At 30.8% G+C, this 21426-nt stretch overlaps 2 protein-coding genes across 2 annotated transcripts; both read right to left on the bottom strand.

Moving 5' to 3' along the window:
- Nucleotides 1-1097: 1097 nt before the first annotated feature.
- On the bottom strand, nt 1098-10267 carry LOC111712414 (uncharacterized). The gene is made up of 8 exons (XM_023487010.1): nt 9709-10267; nt 8520-8575; nt 8084-8152; nt 6390-6479; nt 5085-5147; nt 3824-3867; nt 3628-3661; nt 1098-2453 (listed from the first exon to the last, which is right to left on the bottom strand). Exons 1-8 carry the CDS (start codon nt 9806-9808, stop codon nt 2391-2393), a joined length of 519 nt encoding a protein of 172 aa, XP_023342778.1. The 5' UTR covers nt 9809-10267; the 3' UTR covers nt 1098-2390.
- A 4639-nt stretch (nt 10268-14906) lies between these two features.
- On the bottom strand, nt 14907-16560 carry LOC111712411 (calphotin). Its single transcript, XM_023487006.1, has 2 exons — nt 16465-16560; nt 14907-15984 (listed from the first exon to the last, which is right to left on the bottom strand). Exons 1-2 carry the CDS (start codon nt 16477-16479, stop codon nt 15154-15156), a joined length of 846 nt encoding a protein of 281 aa, XP_023342774.1. The 5' UTR covers nt 16480-16560; the 3' UTR covers nt 14907-15153.
- Between the last annotated feature and the right edge of the window lie 4866 nt (nt 16561-21426).

Below are 21426 nucleotides of genomic sequence, written 5' to 3'. Positions count from 1 at the left end.
TCTCACCAACGTTTTCAGAAACCAGTTTAGAAAATAATACAAAATAGTAATGTTTCATAAAATTCCATTTTTCACCCGACAAAGACCTAATTTATATTCAACTGATATAAAGGATATCCATTAAGTTAGATGAAACGTTAAACTCACAGAAAATTATAAAAATTTTATATCTTTGTGACAGCATTTATAAGAAATAAAGTTGGGGTATAAATGTGGTGCTACTGGTGCAACTTTGTGACCTCGTAATTCCTCTAGTTTTTAGTTTTACATAAAAGAAAATCAAAATCATTTGGTTGCAACAGCTGTTCTAAGTTTTATTTGAAAAACTGCTAGATTTTAAACTGAAATAAATCGCACTGAAGTTGAAGTAAGGATTTAATTCTTTGTCACAAACTCAGATTTTCTAATTCCTATATCTTTGCAATCAAATTTCAAACTATAAATTCTGTCAGTTCAAATAATCTAAGTTTACACCATCAGGTTCCAAAGATATAGGGATTAGAAAATTTGAGTTTGTGGCAAAGACTCAATTCCTTTCAGAAAAGTACCAAACCAAACCAAACATTTTCTGGAAAAATGCAAGAATTAATTTATTAAATATAAATATACAGAGCTACATTTGTTTACATTGACACATTCAGATAGAAAACAATGGTAATAGTTTAAATACTTATATTTTAATATTTTCAAGTGTTGCGTAGTAGAGAATTTAAACAATAGCATAATTGCATATTTAATAATAATTCTAGATTATTTGATATCATTCTTTTCATATAAAAAAAATCTTATATAAAAAAGTTTTTTATCGATAGAAATGTATTATTATATCGTTTATTTTTCTACTCCCTTTGATACAAATTTATAAAGAAACTGATTATTTGTTTCAAGCTCTAATTTTTATCCTCATGTGAGTGCAATATGATCTTGCAGACATTTGGCATTTCAAATTATAAATTCTGGTGGTTTGAATAAAGTTGAATGCAAAGGAATTGAGGAATTGAGTCTGTGCCACAAACTCTGAGTTTCTAATCTATATATCTTTTCAACTCAATGTCGTAGAACTCAAATATTTTTAACTATGAATTCTGTCAGATCAATTAATCTGTGTTAAAATATCAAAAGTTTACGCTATCAGGTTGCAAAGATATAATAATTGGAAAATTTGTGTTTGTGACAATTACTCAATTCCTTCATCTACAATTGCTGAAAAGAATAATGATTTTATATTTATTTAAACAAACTTTTATTTTACTGTGTTAAATTTAAGATTATTAGGTTTGCTTTTCAATAAACCTTTGTTGGAATTAAACACAAAAAATATTTTTCAATCTTATTCAAAAGTGTCAAGCGGTACTTAAAGCCAATTTCAAATGGAAGCCTAATTTAAAAAAAAAGCAGTGGATATGCCTCCCTCTTTACCAACTGACGGTTGTAAAAAAGATACTAAAAATTGGTATTTATAACACAGTATAGTCAGCATCCTTTTAATTTAAATTCAAATTCAAAGTAAATCTAAAAGTTTGCGTTATGCATATTATAGTTTATAAGGTGTCTCAATAGGACTATTGACAGATCTATTAATCAAATTTTTAAAGTTTTTAGAATACCTTCTAGTAATTTTTTTGTATTTTTAACACAAAAATTATGATATAATCTTAAATATTTGAGGACTAGGTCAGCTTAAGATAATTTGTATGCCGAGCTGGACTGCAGCTAGGGTGACCGAGCGACGCGACTTTGACAGTTTAGAGGGCTGGGCTTTTTGTCCCCTGCGATGATGCTCATATGATAAATATCTTAATTTAAAATCAACAGCTTCAGATTTTTCTCATAAACTATTTTAAGATTGGAATATAAGAGCACAACAGTGTGAGAACCTGTTAACGAGCGACTTTTAAACCAGATCTGAAGTTTAATTTCGTTCCCGAGCATAATTCGTTTATATTTATAAGAAATCAAAACAAATTTAGAAATCATAGTTTAAAGTTCTTCCAAACTTTATCCTAAGGTCGTAAATTTTGTATTGTTAATCTCTTGAGAAAGCACTAATCTGTATACTTAGTATAGTCCGACACATGAAGCACTAATCTGTATACTTAGTATAGTCCGACACATGAAGCACTAATCTGTATACTTAGTATAGTCCGACACATGAAGCACTAATCTGTATACTTAGTATAGTCCGACACATGAAGTTAAATCCTCTGAATAACACTGAAGATCAAGTAATCAGAAGCCACAAAATATCTGCTAAAGACCATGTAGAGATTGCAGAAATAGGAGTCAGCTGTTTCTGCACTTAATCGTTGTTGGATATCTGGATTATAATCGTTGCAGATTAGCTCCATCTGATTCAAAAGTTTGGTCCTCTGTTTCCTGGTTTAAGGTTGTTACATAATCTCAGTTTCATTAAATGCTTCCATATGAGTTTCTATTCCCGAATCCCCGCTGTTCTAAAATAACAAGAGAATAAATAAAAAACAAAGAGTAAGGATATTTAAAGGGACTGTAAAGGATATTTAAAGGGACTGTTAAAGATATATGAAAGGTGGTATAGGCTGAAACCTGGGAACTTCAGGCGTTGATCGAGACCAATAAGAGTTCCATCTGATGTTCCTGTCTCGAGAAATTGATATAAAACTGTTTAAAAATTTACCAAAACTTATATATATAAGATTTGGTATAAGATTTTAAGCATTAAACAGATCATATTCAGCAAATACGCAACCAATCGGAAAACGACGATATCCCACTGAGCCTGAAAAACTCAGGTTTACTCCTATAATTATTTGAATTTAATATTTTTTTTATTTTTTATATATATAAATGATAATATAATTGATATGTCTTTATCACGTGACCAGAACTCCCACCAATAACAGTGCAGTTTCATTGTCAAGTGTCTCCCTCTGTATTATTTTGTATCATTTTTCCTTTACAGTCCCTTTAAATAAAGGGACTATTGATCCAATTTTAAATCATCCTCCATATAAAAAATACAAACCCAAATGTACCCTTTTGTTGTCTGAGAAAATTAATAAAGTTGTCTTTTTTTTCTAACTGAATTTGTTGAAGCCTCAGTACCATGAAATATTTTTTAAATAATGATTTAATCATGTAGATATTCTTGTTTGAATGATCCGCTTTATTGAAGCTTTCCCAGTTAAGAAAGAATCTGGCAAGAAAACGACAATAATTGCGTTATCTGAGGGTTTGTATAGTAATTTTGTGAATCGTTGTGGACATTTTTAAATAATAGAGTTACTTAACGTGACGTTGGAAATTCAGAAATTAACTTTTTTATACATAAAAATATTTTCAAAACAAAATAAGAAAGAAATATGATTTTTCTTTCCGTTGCCCTGTTGGATAGTCGTCTTCGTATATATACCAATACAATGAAGACGACTTTGTTTCTTAGTTTTGATTTCTAGGAATCTTTTAAACACTGGAAACTGAAAGACTTAAAACAAGGAGAAAATGTCAATTGACAGCTTCTCTTTGTTTCCTTGTTTGTTTGCTTGTCAGGAATCAAAGAATTAAGTCGTCTTCATTGTATTGATATAATTGCCGACCCCTGTACCGAAATATTCTTACAACTATTTTTGTAAAAAAAGTTTAACCGACCTGTAAATTATGTCTACTCGTAGAACTTCTCATTCTAATTTATTTTCATAAAAATAATAAAATTATGAAAATTTTAAACAATTTTTGATTAATCATGTTCTAACTTAAAATTCGAATGTTCAGGAATGTATTTTGTAAAAACAGTTTATCGAAAAACTTGAAAACAAAAAGCAAAATTTTTTTTGATAATAATTTCCTTGCACTCGTAGAACGGGCACTTTTCACTCTATCCTGCATCAACTGTAAAATGTAAAAAAGGTAAAATAAAAAACAAAATGAAATATCAAGTTAAAAGATAATAAATAGATAAAGGAATAAAGTAACAAGATTATAAATCAATAAAATAATAAAATTTTATATTAACAAATTGATAAATCATTAAACCACTAGCTTGGGAACCCAGCGTTGCCCAGGGTACTTATCAGTTACTCCCGCCATGGCATTTACCAGAGCTTGGTCGATAATACCGGGAAACTAATTTTTGCTATAAAAGTCGACCCACTTAACGTAAAATCTCAAAACCAAACTAAGAACATTCCCGTGCACCCCGGACTAACCAGACTTAGAGGGATTCGGTTTCTTCTGTTTGAAATCATACGCTTTTTGGTTTTATATTTGAGCAATCTTTTAACTTACGGATTTGTTTGTTTTATACTTTTCATTCAAAGAGAATATGACGGCAAAAATGTATTTAAGAAAAAAGACTGAAAAATTATGTTTAATGTGTCAAATTGTGATCGAAAGTCACAGCTTTCTAGAATATTGACAGAACCGTTAAATCCACGTGCGTGGTTCTCCCTAGTTCCTATATCAAAATTTGAGGTAGATTGGTCAAGGGGTTCCTGAGTTATGACAAACAGAGGTTGCAACTTTATAAATCGAGATAAAATGTCAAAATATTGTTAATTTTTAAATTTGTAGTAAATATAGGTTATAGCTTATAATTAGTATTAGTTGTATCTCTAAACTTTGCTATAATATTTAATATATAGATATATCAATTATAAATATTTATATTTATAATTAATATTTAATATGGAGATATATAAATTATAAATATTAATATTTAGCGACATTTCTTAATTCTATTCAAACGAATTAGCGAAGGCGATAATTTTCTCTTTATCTGTCTATGTCTCATTTATCAAAATATATATGCAGGTAGTGAGGGTAGTGAGGTAAGGTAACAATAAGAACCAGAAAATTCTGTGGAATAGGAAGACGACTTTCAGACTCCAGTCATGATTCTAAATAGTCCAACTCAGACATTTGCAGTGTAAAGAGACCTATTTAACTTACATAATAACTGATTTAATAAGTTACTGGTAAAACAAATAGCTTTTAAAAACATCAAATACACTTGAGTATTGAGCATTCATATTCCACAGTTTTCTGGTTATCACTGTATATTTAAATAAACTATATATATAATAGTGAGAAAATAAAGGTTACTCTACCGCAGATCGTCTTTTCTCCGCTTCTGCTTGTTTTATATTTATCATCTCCTGGCTTATCTCAACCTTAAACAAACAAAAAATAACAAGTTTGCAAATTGTTATACTTGTACTTAATATAGAGACCAGTAATGGCTGGCAACTCCTGCTTTAAAACATGTGTATCGTGTATTTTAACTCATGTTACTGTTATAACCAAAGACTTAATAGTAAATGTAAAGACTGTACAAAGCATAAGCTTCTATACGCCAAAAAATTTGTCTTAATTGGTCATAATTTTTTTTTTTTTTTCTCCCATTAAATTATAAAGTTCTTAGGAACGTTTTTACATCCCATCAAGAACTTGCTCTTGAAAGAAAGTTCTTGGTAGAAATGCATACAATTTAATCTTATATATTCGAATACAATTTAATCTTATATATTCGAATACAATTTAATCTTATATATTCGAATACAATTTAATCTTATATATTCGAATAAATTCCTTATGCAGTATCCTCTACTACAGTGATAACCAGAAAACTCTGGAATAGTAAGAAGACTTTTAGAATCAAGTTTTAACTTTTAAAAGTTCAATGACGACGAAACACAGCAATTGTGCAGTGTAAAAAGACCCATTTCACAAAATAAGTGATTTTATAAGTGTCTTCTTTGTAACACCATCAAATAAACTAAGTATTGCTATAATGTCGTCTTCCTATTCAATTTTTATCTGGTTATCACTGTATTAAGAACAAAAACTTTCAAAATTTTAGGACCATCTCTGATTAATACTATTTTTGGTCTTTTAACTAATCTATATATATATGTATACATATATACTTTGCTTGTCTGTCTGTCTGTCAAAATGGCTGAACCGATCGGGCCCAAATTATGTGTGGTACCTCATTTGTCCTCAGGGAAGGTTTTTATTATATTTTGAAAATCCACGAACTTTTTTGTTTTTGTTCGACAATATTTTAAAAAAATGTTCCCAATTACAATAGAAGATGGGCGCGAAGCCTATACAACTCCAATTTCTAAAGCCAATTTGTTAAAGTATAACTGTCACAAAACAAAACTTCTACTATTAATTGATTATTTTTTGATTTAATTTCCTAAATCTAAGAAGACAGTGTCATAATCTGATTTTCTTCTAATTTCCTAAATCTAAAAGGTGGATGTCGTAACCTGGTTTTCTTCTAATTTCCTAAATCTAAGAGGTGGATGTCCTTACCTGATTTTCTTCTAATTTCCTAAATCTAAGAGGTAGATGTCCTAACCTGATTTCCTTCTAATTTCCTAAATCTAAGAGGTGAATGTCCTAACCTGATTTTCTTCTAATTTCCTAAATCTAAGAGGTGGATGTCGTCTTATTAAACTGTTTCCTCCTCCCTCTTCCTCTAAATCCTGTGAAACCTGAAAAAAGCACGTCAAATATATTTTACAGTGGTCCCCTGCAGATCATAATTTCAAGCGTTGCATTTCCAATTTACAACACCACCCTTTAAACCTTAATCTGATTGATCATAATGAAGATTATTAATTTTGTAGTTCTTCAAATTTAAACAGAGTTAAATTCCGTCAATTGTCTTCCTTTCCTCTTATCCCTAGATTTATTTATATAAATTAAGAAACCTGAATGAAAAATTAACAAATTTTATATAAAAGACAAGAATTTCTCCATCATTAAGACAAAGGGGTTTCAAGATACCAGTGTGAATCGGTCAATATAATTCTTAAACCTACGTCACTAAGTTAAAGCATATTTCATGTTATTATAAGATTTATTATCATCAAAATAAATATCGCAGAACAAAGCATTTTACCAATTTTTAAAAAATTTAATACAAATTTATTGCATTATAAAAACTGTTTCATTGCAGTATGAAATACTCGAAAAAAAGCTGATAAAAATATTTCTTTTTTCAGTTTCCAAAAACAATATTAAGAAAATTAAATTATTTTGTAGTTCATTCAAAAGACAGTTTGGTATTTTTGTTATTTTACAGGCTTAAACTAAATTTGATGCATCAATAACAATAGTTTTGATGAGTTTATTTTACTTAGTACACAGAATTTACCCTTGATATTTGATATTTTTAGTCCGCGGGTAATTCCAGATATTTATTGATAGTTCAATAATAATAATTAATTCAATTATGGTTACACTCCCTTTAACCACATACTCACAATTCTCAGGGGAAATCCCCCCCACAACTTAAATTTTCCCCCAAGGGATAATAAAAATATTATTTGCTATTTTAGTTTTCTGAAAGTAGGTCAAAGCAACTAAATTTATGCATGCTTTAGCACGAAGTTTTAATTAAAAACAATAAATAATTCAAGAGTTAACTCACAAAGATTGAAAAACATACAGAATGTACTTTGTTGGCAATGTACAATGTATTATTTTAATTTAAACTCCATGTAATAATATTCAAAATATCATTTTTAAAACTTAATTTAATTAAAAAAGTATCTGTCATAGTTGCATTAAATTCCAAAAATCGATTTTTGTTGATGTTTATTTTCAAACATTTTAATGACAACTTGTGATGGTTTAATTTTCGTTCTAAAAATTAAGCAAGATTATCCAATCCATTAAATTTATTGAAAAGATAAATTATCTAAAACTTAAACTGCAGCTGCAAGGATGAGACTCTAGTCTCGGCTCTACGGGAATTTATGAAGTATTTTTTTGTCACATTTATCAAACTGTAGTAAAGGAACTGAACGTTTACGAATTCTAATTCTAAATTCCTTATATATTTGCAACCTGATGTTTTTAACCTTTCAATTTTCAAATAGTTTGAAATATTAAAGGTCTACGACATCAAGTTGAAAAGAAATAGTGATTAGAAAATTAGAAGATGTGGCGAGTGTGTTCCTTTGTGTGTTTCAAGTTGTCAAATCTTCAGATAAACCATGTGGAAGTGTGTTGAACAGAAACCAAAATTTAAAACCAAAGAGTTTCAGTTCGTTGTGTGCAATGGGTATCCTTGGTAAATGATAAATCCTACCTCAAACGCTAATGGTTCTTTTGCTGACAAATTGAGACTAGAAGACGACCTCCCTGAGTCTGGATCCTCCTGGTGTATTTAATACTTAATCATCTTTATATATGTACATAATGTGCATCCTAACATACGTTGTACAGTATGTACACTGTAAAGAAGCGTAAATTTTAGAGAGTATCGTTGTATCATCAAACTCTTAAGTTTCCTTTTTTGGGGTGTAGACATTTAAGTAGATATTAATTAAAGAATTAAAAAATGAAAAGCCTAATCATATGAAATGATAATTCGAACTAAAAAAATTGATATCTACAAAATTGCTATAATTAATTTTCAAAACCCGGGTACCGATACTTCATGACGAAACTGTGTATATCTATCTCTCTATCCATCAAAAACTATTTCTATGAGTTCTTTAAACAGATTTAATTTGAGTATTTTCCTTGATTTCTGGACTCACCATCCCCGGTAGTCCTGCTTCAAGGTCCTCAACTTCTTCTACAATTCATTAATTCATTAATTCATTAATTCATTAATTCATTAATTCATTAATTTATATTAAAGGGAGTGTATGCGTAATTACAATTGACCCTCCATGAAAAGATGGCAATTCACGGTTCAAAAGTTATATCGTTAACCTTGAAAAATGAAACCTATATCTGATCTAAAATGTGGAAGATATTGTCGTTTTTATAAATTTAAAGTGTTTGATAATGATAACTAATATAATTATGTTTTCCTACACTGTAGAAATACCATAGATAAAGATAGATTGCGCATAAGACGACATTTTTCATCTTGAAAGATATAAATGTACAGAGATGTTTTAAAGATATTCCTATTATATAGATTAACTGGGTCGGTTGTGAACATTGGCTGTTCTTATGTCATTGAGTACTTGTGGTGTACATGAGTTCTGTAGAGAGAAATTTAAGTTAGTTTAGTCCTTCTCATGTCCTTCTTCAGTTCTCGTCAATATGATGTATTGCTCAGTGAAATATTGTTATTCAAATAGTTCCATTCCCGGAGTTATTTTACACTCATTATGAAATCCATTAAAACACCAAACCACCCCGCTTATCATTGAAGTACACTTTGACCTCTAGAAGTATGAGTTCTCGGACTGTACAATTCTTGGTGATTTTGTGTACATAAGCTAGCTATGTTTATTTATTTATCTATGAGAAATACGAAAGTCACTGTAGTCAAGAAACCACAATTAAAAGTATTTTAGAATAGGTGAACAATATGTTTAAAGTGACTGATAAATTTTTTATTAAAGATAAATTACAATTGCACAATTTTTAATTTTAATTTTGCCAGGACCTTTTTAACCATTGTTGGTTGTTTTGACTGGGAGGCCCTTTTGCTGTAAGCGTAAATTCAGGTGCAATGAAAAGATATCAATGCCCGACTTACAACGGTACCCTTGAAACCTTTGTCTGATCAAGTATGAATTAGTTATCAATGTTTCTGTTTCTTTGAACTGTTTATTTTTATTTGGGGTTTCTATCTTCCACATTTTTGATCATTAAGGTTTCAAGGGTGCCGCTGTACATTGGGCATTGCCCTCAATAGAAATAACGCTCACAGTCCTTTAATTTCCACGTGTATTTTGAATCTATCCTAACCTGTTATAAGATTGTTTACAGCTTCTACTGTATTTGTTTGAAGATCTCCTGTACTGCTGAGATCCAGTACATTATCCTTTGACGGAGCACACCCCATCATCCACACCTCAGCTCAAAATGTTAAAAATCAGCTGATTTTGTTTGCAGATTTGTTTTCATTCGCGGATCTGTTCCTATAGATTTTAAGAACCGGTTCTTGGCAAAATCGTTTTTTTTCTTCAAATTACTGACTTTGTCCTGCACACGCTTAGGCAGCGGATAGCGTAGGCAGATACGGGTTTTATGAATAAGTAATATTCTTGATTACTTTATTTCTTTGTTTCTTGATTATCTAGGATGGAAGTTTCAAAAAGTTTGGTTCTTGATTGACTTTATCATCTATTTAAAGTTCACAGATTAAAGGTTAAACTCGTATCACGGTAGGTTGCAGGCTAAGGTCAAAATTGGTGTTGAGGGCTTAGAAATTTGACTCTTTCAAGACTTTTTATTCACAGTCAAATCCTTAAAAACTTAAAGTTCTTTCTCGTGCATTATTAATCTGAAAAAAATAATTATCTTTCAATTGTTACCTTGAAACATAAGAATATCATGACATATTTAAATATGTTTAACTCAATCTGAAACAATAAAAATTCAGCCAATTAGGTTTTATAATAATATTTAAAAAAAATTCGTGGATTTTGGAAATAAAGTTATCTATATCTTAAAACATTGAACCTTTTAGATATCATTTATTCATTTAATTAGATTTTAATACATTTTTATGAGATTTTAATAAGTTAAAGTTTTATAACATTCGGTCAAACTTTCATGATATTCTATTAGAGTTTTGCTTCTGTCAACGTTTCATAAGATTAAATAATGTTTCATAAGATTGAATTTAAATGTTATGAGATCCTATACCAATTTAGATAGTACTTGAAATTATTATTGAACATTTTTAATAAACAACATAACTTTGAACATAGACTTGATGTGAAACTACCATTTGTTTAAATTCAATTTCATAAAAGAGACAATACTTGATTAATGAACTTAATTTTGTATTAACCATTCAACGCTTGCATTCACGGCTTTTTATACTAAAGGGAATCAGCGCGAAAAGTGAAATAGAAGAAACTAAAATCGTTAATATTTTGTGCAAATTATCTTCAAGCAGAAAAACCGATTAAAAGTGTAAATTGTAATATTCGATTTAAAATCTAAAAATATTAAATCATGTATGTTCTTTAATTTTAGAGACTGAATTTCCTTGACATCGTAAATATTTGAAGCTTACTTTCCCTTTAATTATTCAATGCACCCTAAAAATAGTTTTCTAGCGTTCCTTGTTTTATGTGTCTGTTTGTTCTTTGTTTAAAAATGTTTAATACAAAAGTCACATTTAGAATTCACCAAATACCAAACACCATAAGTTTGAAGGTCGAATCAAATTGTAAAGTTGAAAATAATTTCTTTTTTTAAAATTCCGAAGTTTGTTTATATCAGAGCCCATTTTGGTCCAATTTACATTTTTTTTGGAACATTTACACTAATTATGTTGAAAGTTCATTTCAAATTACCTTTGTTTAAATATAAAAAAAGAAATATAACTGTAATTAATTTTATTGTACCAATACTAATTAAATGATGAACTTTTAAATTTAATTTTTCTTTGAAATGGGACCCTGATTGATACACATTTATTTGAAAGAATAATACAAGGTCTGAAATTTCATGCATTAAAAGTATACTTTTAGTTTTATTGGTGGATTTAATGGTTTCGTTCATGAAGTGACTACATGTGCTACATTTTGATAAAAGATCTTGGACTTTTACAAACGATTGACTTTACTTATTTCAGACTAAGGCCTTCTGATAAAAGGTTAAAAAATACTTGTTTAGAATTTTATTCTAAAATATGATTAACTTCGAAGATGTTTTTTAATGTGGAGCCCCGTGAAAGCTTTAAATGTTTGAAAACGAATTAACTCTACGTATAATAATCACTAATCCCACTCTTAGAATCCAACTTTTGTTTACATAAAATCTGTCCCGGATTTCATTTAATTACATTTTTCAAACAATCTTTTTCAAGGATTTATGAGTAACTAAGTAACTAACCGTTGAAGAATCAATTGAACTCACAAATTCGCTACAGGCTGTCTAAAAACTTTCTACTTGTAAAAAAATCAATAATCTGAGTTAAAAAATGTTCCAAATGAATATGTTTATTCTTGACATACAAATCAAAGTGAATAGATGTTGGGTGTTGGAGCTGGGAACTGATTTGTAAATAAACAACCGGAAATTAACAAGCCCGATATTTTCTATCCTGACCCTAAAAACTTTTTTTTCTGCAAAACTATCCTCCCAACCCGACCTTTAGTACAGTGAGACCTATAAAACTATGGACTAGGAAGACGACTTGTGAACTCAAGTTATTTAAAAAATCCAACAAACATAAAAAACCAGCATGCGAATTCTACTCCAACACATTTCACTTTTAAAGCTGATTTTTAAGCTACTGGTTTTATAACTATTTGCTTTAAAGCAACATTAATTACACACATGATTGATTAATTATCCTCCTTTTCCACACTTTCCTGGAACCCACTGTATTTGGACATTCAACAATATATTTGGACACCCTGTACTAGGCAAGTAGACATGCAATAATGGCTTTCCAATCAAACATTCTAGAAATGTCAGCCAATCGATAAATGGAAACCAAATCTGGAATTTACTGGCGCCGATCAAAATATTTAATGAATCATGGAAATCTCCAATTTATTCAACATATTTAGATTTTTGGACGTATATCTTAAAATACGTAGCTAAAGTTGAACCAATTCTTCTTAGTTTGAACCGGCCCACAGCAGAACTGATTGAACTGGTGGTACGTGGTTCAACTAATTCTCGCTGTTCATTAGATCTGGTCTAACGTAGATCTTTGGATTAGATCTTTTGGTTCATAACTTTGAATTTTCAAAACACTCTCGGAGGAATATAATTAACATATATTTACTTGTGATTAATTTGTTATCTTGTTTGTCTCAAGGTTTTTGAATCACCTTGATTGATCCCACCGGTAACTAGACATCAGGAGATGGTCAAATGTATGCGACATTACTGGTACAACTTTTAACCTCGTAGCTCCTCTAGCTTTGATTTTACACACACGCATGAGAAAAACAAATTTATCCGGCTTCATAAAAGAAATTCAAAACGTTTTTTTTCTCAATAGCTCCTTAATAGAAACACTAATTATTGAAAGCATGCAAGATTTCAATCTTCAGTTTGACGTGATTTAATGCACCATGCATGTTAAATGTTAGTTTCTAAAGCAAAGTTAATTATTTTCTATTTTCCAGAAATAGATTGAGGCAATTAATGCGAATGCAGCAGTCTGCATTAAGGTATATATATTTAATTATGTTTCAACTTTTGTTAAAAAAGCAACAACTCAAGTATTTAAATCCCTATATCTGAGCAAACTGATGGGATACACCTTTGATATTTTTAACTTTGATCCAACATTGTTTATTGTTGTAACTATCAAAGGTCTGCGACATCAGGTATCAAAGATATAGCGGTTAGAAAATCAGAGTTTGCGGCAATAACTCAGTTTCTTCGGACTAAATGAACTTTTTGAGCATCTATGTAGAACCAATATCTTTTTCACAACCAATAAAGCCTATTTTATTTTTTCAACATTACAAACAAATCTATAATTTAATGTTTTTAAGTTAAACCATTGTAAAAAATGAAGATACGTAAGAAAAAATAGGAGATGTAGTAAGGTTGCAAAGCATTGATGCATTTACGAATTTTTCTTGTAATGGATTTAAACCTATTATTTACTAAGGTATGTGATATGTCTGCTATACTAACTAGTTTTATTGTAATGAATTTAAACCTATTATTTACTATGGTATGTGTTATGTCTGCTATACTAACTAGTTTTCTTGTAATGGATTTAAACCTATTATTTACTAAGGTATATGTTATGTCTGCTATACTAACTAGTTTTCTTGTAATGGATTTAAACCTATTATTTACTAAGGTATATGTTATGTCTGCTATACTAACTAGTTTTCTTGTAATGGATTTAAACCTATTATTTACTAAGGTATGTGTTATGTCTGCTATACTAACTGGTTGAAACTAAAAGGAAAGCTATTATTTACTAAGGTATGTGTTATGTCTGCTATACTAACTGGTTGAAACTAAAAGGAAAGCTAAATACACATATTTACCTTAATATTTCCCGCGGCCTTTACCCCCCCCCCCCTCCAGTCTTTCTCTACACACTCCTAATATTTCCTCCCTACACACTCCTAATAATTAAATAACTAAAGATAGGTTTTGCAAATTATTGAGATTCAGGCAGCTGGAAGACCGATAAAATATGGTTTCACAAAAATTTTACTTTTTTCAAATTCAAGCCTGTAACGTTTGTCTGAGCTACTGTTAGGAACATTTTTCTGGTATTCATTTAATTCTGACTATAAGTGCAGAAAAACCTATAATTAAAATAATAGATTTTTAACTAGAAAATAAAGAAATCGCATTCATTCTTGATCAGAAAAAGGTTTAAAGGTTAACGTTGTGAATCGCCAGTCTACAAATGGAGGGCGGAGGGTCTACAGCCCCTTTCAGAGCATACAATGTTGTAACATATTGTACACATTTTAAACATTATTCCCAAGTTTCAACACTTTTTGTAAAAAGTCTTTAGAAAAAAAGACAAATAAAATTGTAGAATACGTATACGGTTACACCGTTTACATATTTACCTTTCAGCTTTATGTTGATTTTATGATTCATTAAACTTCATAAACTTATTTTGAAGAAGTCATTTTCACAAAATCTCAATTTTACAATTGTTGATTAGAAATTTTTAAAAACGTTGCGACCTGGGCATATAATTAAACAATTATAATTTTATTACTTGTCTTTGCAGATACGATTGCTGGAAACATAAATTCCAGTAACGCAATTATATGTGAATTAGCATAGTAAACAATCACATTTACATATGATTTATCTAATTTTTCAGTTTTTTTTGACCTTATGTACATTTACCGTTTGTCTCAATGTATGTTTTTAAGAAGTAGTAAACAAAGATAAAAAAAAAAATTTAATCAAAAAGGTTAGAATTTTACAATACGCTTTGAAAACAAAATCTAATCTCTCTAAAGTTTAATGAAACGATATTCACACATATAAATTTTATTACACAAAATAATACAAGTAAATGCCAACTGGTTTACACACATGTTTGAATGTTTGTTTTGTGTGTCACCAGCAAACGTACTGCACAGTCTCCCCCTGAACAAAGTAGAAGGGATACAGTGGCTAAACTTGTACAGTACGTAAGGAAAGATTGAGTCTTCTGAACAGTGTACAAGTTCAAACAGGTTTTGGGGGACACACAGCCTTTGTTTACATATTGAGAGAGGTTTAATGAGCAGTGGCGTAGGCGACCTGAGCGTGGGCAACAGGGGCGACTTGAGCGTACTGAGCATGGGCAATTGGGGCAACAGCATAGGCAGCCTGGGCAACAGGGGCAGCATGAGCATAAGTGGCGACAGGGGCGGCGACCTGAGCATATCCGGTCTGGGTGTAGGTGGCATGATGGATATGGGGCTGCTCAACAATCTCCTGGACGGGGTGAACCTTGTAGGGAGCAGGGACAGCAACAGGCCTGGGGACCTCAACGGTGTAGGGCTTGGCAACATGCTTGGTGACAAGGACCTCTCTCTCAACGGGAACAGGGACATTGACGGGGACATCAACGTTGTACTTGTTGACCTGGAGTTGAGGAACAATGTTGGTCTGGACGGGGGTGATTCTGGTGTGGGTCCTAAGAGGAGCAAGGATCTTCTGCTGGACAACAGTATCAAGTGGGGCAGGTCCAGCTGGGACGGGTGCGGGAGGGATAGCGGCGGCATAAGGAGCAACGTTGGGGATAACAGGAGCGGGAAGAGCTCTGGTCTCAACAAGGTTCTGGGGAGCTCCAGCAGCGTAGGTGGAGGCAGGTTGGGGGATAATTTCTTGTCCGGCCTGGACATATTGGTGTCCTGCCTGAACGGACTGGGTTCCAACCTGGACGGTCTGATGTCCTACAACTCCATACTCAACATGGTTCTGCACAACAGCAGGTCCGGCAGCATAGGTGTGCTGGGTTTGTCCGATAGCAACAGGGGCATGGATGGCTCCATAGGCTCCAGCATGGACAGCTCCATAGTTGCTGGGAGCGCCATAGGCACAGGCAATAAAGGAAAGTGCGACCTGAAAAAAGTAAATCTTTAATTAAAATGTTAAAATGTGGATGGTAAAATCTTGTCATTGNGTTTTCATTATTAATAATATTAATAATATTAATCTAGTTGGGTTCACATTTATCAGATTTAACCTTTTGATTCTTTGATTAACAAATAGTTAAATTAAAAAGTACTCAGTAGAAAGCAAAGAATTCTGTGAAAACGGTTTGGACAATGAAGGCTTACTGTCTCTTAAATATATCTGAATAACTTTAACTGTTTATACCTTTCTCCCCATTACGCCTCATACATATACGTTTTTTAGAGGTATAGTCAGGGGGGGCTACAGGGGCTAAGTTCCCCCTTGGACCAGTGAAATCTATTTATTTCAGGGGGCTTTCAGTGCTGAGCCCCCCTGGAAAAAAATTTAAGCCCCCCCCCCCGGACGAATTCATGACTACATCCCTGCGTGTTTTCTAATTATTGATGATATAAGTGTTAAGCTTACCACAAATCTGTTCATTTTACTGGTACTCTGTTCAGAAGATACTGGTTGTAGTTCTAGGTTGCAATCCTTATATACTAGAGGTGGGGTGTCTTCAAACCGGTCTATTATACTGTCTATGGTCTTCTCTTTATACTCTGTGCAATTAACACTGTCGTCTAACCTTTCTAAAATACGAGGTTTCGTGATAATATTTACATGTTTATATCTGATATATTTTTTTTATTAATACATTTTATTCCTTTCATTAATTTCATTATTTGTATTAGTATCTTAAATTCACCCGCCTGCTATTTTTTTTATATATACCCGCATTTCAATAACTCCTGAAACATTATAATTAAACCATCTATGTTTCAGAATCGAAATAAATTGTTTTGCAACTATCGCCTTTCATCAGAAGAGAGAGCGAGACTAGTCACCTTTGTTAAACTCTAGCAATGGCTAATCAAGAGCATACGTCAACTCAGGTTCAATGAATAATGTCATTATGTCTAAGTTAACAACATTAAATCATTAATAATGTACAACATATTGCAGGTTAACAAAATATTATGTTTTCACGATTTTTGCTACAGACATACGTAGAAGGTCAAATAATGCCACTGGCGCTATTTTCTCATTAATGCAGATTACGTATGATAAGAAAATAGCGACTTGAAAAATCAACGATTCTGCAAGTAAAGTGAAAAGTAATTGATTGATTTTATTAGTTTAGAAATGTTCAATTTTAGAATTAATCATATATATTACTAACTTAATGTTGTTATTATGAGTTTATGGCAGGCTTCTCAGACTGTAATAGAAAAATTAGCTAGGTTTTAATTATTTATTTTAGAACAAAATAGTTATCTAAATTCAAAATTGCGCAATAGGGAAAGACCTTTTTGTACTAGATACTTGTTTATCTACAGGGTGTCCCAAAAAACATGGGAATTCAGTAAGGAATTCGAAATCGTCTTTGTTAAGAATCAGTATTTTAATTCCTGATTTTAAAAGCCTTAATCTAATCATGTCTGCTAGAGTTCATTTTATGAAAACATTAATGACAGCAATAATGAGTCTGTAATCTTTAACCAAGATGAACAATGCAGATACTGTAGAGATGTCAACGTTTTGATTTTTCTAGATTTTAGCTTTCGTTACATTAGTGTTCATCAAAAGTATTAACGTTTGAAACGTTACGTTGCACATTATGAAATTTTATGGCATAGAGTAACGTTACGTAATGAATTTTCTGCACTTGAAAATCTTATACAACGTTAAGCTTTGGTAAATGTTAGTGAAAAAACAGTAAGCTCCGTTACGCTTTTGCATTTCCCGTTTTAAAAAACTTTCCCAACGTTGCGTTAAAGCTTATGTAATATAACCACATTTTTTTAACGTTCCACTTTCATGCAAGGTAAATATTTTCAGAGACCTTACGTTACACTTTCACTTGGTTTAAGATCTAAAAGATGACAAACGATTTGCTTTACTAAAACGTCATTTGAACAGTAGTTCTAAATTATTTTAGGTTAGTTTAGGGTTTTTTTTTTCTTATTTTACGCAATGCAGACTGACCCTTTTCTTCTATTTAACAGAATTCATAGTTTAAAATATCTAAGGTCTACAACATTGGGTAGCAAAGATACAGGGATTAGAAATATTAGTTTGTGAACAACTCAATTCCTTTAGACATTCTTATCTAACAGAAGTCATAGCTTGAAATATCAAAAGTCTACAACACCAGCTTGCAAAGATGTAGAGATTAGAAAATTATAATTTGTGGCGAATTTTTTGTTTTTTTGTGTGTTTTTTTATGTTACTTACAAAGTGATTAAAAAAGCGGCATTAGCTTTAGTTTACAAACCACAAGGGAAATGTTTTCAGAGTTCATGTTTGGGGTTAAAAAATATCAAATATAGTAAGACAAGTGCTAAATTTTTTTTTAACACAAACAACGCGAAATAAAATTATTTAACTTTTTTTCTTTTTAAAAAGAAATCGATTAAAAAATTATTTTTTTTCTATTCTAAAGTTTCATAAAAATCTACTGATGAATGAAACATGACACGCATTTTCCATTTGATAAAATATTGTTGCATTTTAGTAAGTATCTACATTTCTAAATTTTTCAACCTAAAAAATGAACCACGTCAACTGAAGTTATGATTTTAAATGGTCAAATAAACATGAAACCCAGCAATTGTGTTTGTTCCACTTAATAATTTGATTTTTTTGCAATTAAATCATTTGCTTTATTACAGAAAATGCATATGTAAAATTTCTTAATGTCGTCTTCCTTTTCCAGAGTATTAGTGGGTTTCATCAAACAATGGCAAATAAACCTTTAATGTCCAAGAAACATTTATAAGATTTAAATTTTTTTTTCAAATTTACTAATCCCTATATCTTTCCAACCCGATGGTTTAAACCTTGTATATTTCAATATTAATGGTCTACGACATCGGGTTGCAAAGATATATTACATGAAAATTAGAGTTTTTGGCATAAACTCATTTTCTTTAAACTTGAAATGAAAAACCATTAGTCTTTGCTCTTATAATCATTAGAATTATTGTTACACTTTTGAAATTAAAATGCAGCCCTCATAGTCTAACGTTTCATGAACAACATTTTCATCAGACATATATCTAACGTTAGACTAATCAATTTAGTATTCAGAGAAAAGTTATGAAACGTTTTGATTTACAGAATTACATTTTTTTTAATGTTATACGTTACATTATTGAAATTTTACTCTGTGAAAAAACTTTCGTTTCCTGATTATCAAAATAATAACCCATTTCTGCAACGTTGAATTTTTCATTATACTATAAGGGAAAACGTTTCAAAACGTTATCATAAACAGTAATGCATTTTTTCAGTTATACAACGTTACACTTTTTATAAGTTGAACTTTGAAATAGAAATCCTTTCGTTACGATATTCAATAAATCACAATTAATTTTTCAAACGTTAGACTTTCAAGCTCCCCTTGGAAACAAAACATTTCTTTACGTTATGGTCAAAAAAGTTGTAGATATTAGAAAAAGAATGTTACATTTCCACAAAACGCTAACGTTGGGGATATGTTCCTCTAACGTTAACGGTTAACGTTAGGTATGAGCTCCTATAACGTTAACGTTTAACGTTCACGTTATATAGAATATATACAAACGTTACACATTATCGTAACGTAACGTACAAAAACGTTCATTTTACGTTACGTTACACTATCGTTGACATCTCTAGCAGATAGACATGTTTACTCTTGTTTTACTTAGGACCGTATGCCGTCAAAACATTAACAAACAAATTGTAAACATAGCAGACCAAAATTACAGCTTTCTCAGAAGGTATCAATATACCAAATCAGTGAATTATTTAAAAATACGATATCGAATTCGTCACTGGATTCTCATGTTTATTGGAACACCCTGTAGACAAACAAGTATTTAATTTATACGTTGACAGGAGGCCATATAATGGAAATGAAAGTAAATTTTTATAAATGTATTTTTTATCAAATAACAATTTGCTAGACAGAATTTATGAAAAGAAAAACAGGGTTGTCTGTATTATCTTCTTCGCAAACTTTGGAAAGAAAATAAAAAATGTTAAATATCATTAAAATAAGAAGAGGCCCCTGGTGAAGGGGTTGTTATGCAGAAAAGGGTTATTACATAAAATGGAGAAAATCAGATGATTTAGTCTTTAATTTAACTGTAATTAATTGTTGTAATGTGTATAATTAATTTGTAATATATTGTTTATGGCCAAATAAAAGATTTGATTTGAAGATGATCATAGACACCATTGCTTTTCAATGCTGCTCTGCATAAAGAAAACAGGCGCGCAACTAGACATTTGGCAACACGAGGGGAGGGGAGGGGCGGGGGGGTATTTGAAAATCTTGAAAATCGTGTATTATACTCAACCTTGAAAAAACTAACCCTACCAACAGGATATTAAGTTAGTCAATACATCTGATATGTAATGAAAAAGAAATGTATTCTGGATAAAAAGTCAATATATTAATCACAATACGACATGTAGTATTATTAGAACATATACAAATCATTCCAGACACTGACAAGAAATGCCTTTCATTAAAAATCATTTTACTTAAAAATATTTTTTTTTAAAGGGACCGTTCACTTATTTGGGTAATTTCAGGGTAAATTAAACAGCCTATTCGCTGTTGATTGGTAATAGTCTTACTTTTCAAAGACAACTGTGGCCGGAGAAAAAGCCGATTTTTCGTTCAGAATTTGAGCGGAAAGGGACGGTACCTCTCTATAGACACCATCAGGTTGCACAGAGATATGGATTGGAAAAGTTGAGTTTGTGGAAAAGATTTACTTTTTCTCAGGACATTGTCAGAGTTGACCAAGTGTAGTTATGACAAAACGAAAAACGGAAAGACATCATTTTTATTTTACTGAAAAAAGATCGTTTTTGGAAATTTTATCAAATTTCTACTAACAATATTTGGAGTAACATCGACTTTTTACTAAATAACTGAATTTTTGCCACAAACTCAAATTTTATAATCCCTATTTATATATAGTTTAAAATAACAAAGGTCTACAATGTTTGGTTGCAAAAATATAAGGATTATAAAATCTCTTATTATTATCATTATAGATTTATTTCATACACATAGCGGTACTGTAGATAAAGACCTGCAAAACATTTATGAATATATATGTCATAAAAATTAAAAAAACTAGTTATAGCACAAATGGTTAATTATTTGGGACTGTTCATCGCTTTCAAAACCAGAAATTTCAATTTTATTTGATCTAACAGATAGTAATTCCTAAAAAAAGGGAATTTTCCAAAAATGTGTATCAGAAACTTCTGCAAAAGGTAAATTGCTTTTTCCATTCAGTTTTGTTAGATCACTGGGATAACAATTACAATCTTGTTCAATGTTTATTTTGAATAATCTTTTTGTTTGTTTATATTCTTGTGATT

The sequence above is a fragment of the Eurytemora carolleeae genome, unplaced genomic scaffold, assembly GCF_000591075.1.
Source record: "Eurytemora carolleeae unplaced genomic scaffold, Eaff_2.0 scaffold1273, whole genome shotgun sequence".
Lineage (NCBI taxonomy): Eukaryota > Metazoa > Arthropoda > Copepoda > Calanoida > Temoridae > Eurytemora > Eurytemora carolleeae.
Note: the sequence above shows the minus strand (reverse complement) of the source record. Positions and strands in the feature narration are given on the sequence as shown.

Bases quoted from the DNA above. Each gene is read 5' to 3' on its own strand.
- LOC111712414 (XM_023487010.1), bottom strand. From the start codon at position 9,808: ATGATGGGGTGTGCTCCGTCAAAGGATAATGTACTGGATCTCAGCAGT. The intron at 5,148-6,389 runs GTTAGGACATTC...TGTTTGTTTAAG, and splicing joins GGAAATTAGAAGAAAATCAG to GTTGAGATAAGCCAGGAGAT. The intron at 3,868-5,084 runs GTAGAGTAACCT...TACATTTTACAG, and splicing joins CGGAGAAAAGACGATCTGCG to TTGATGCAGGATAGAGTGAA.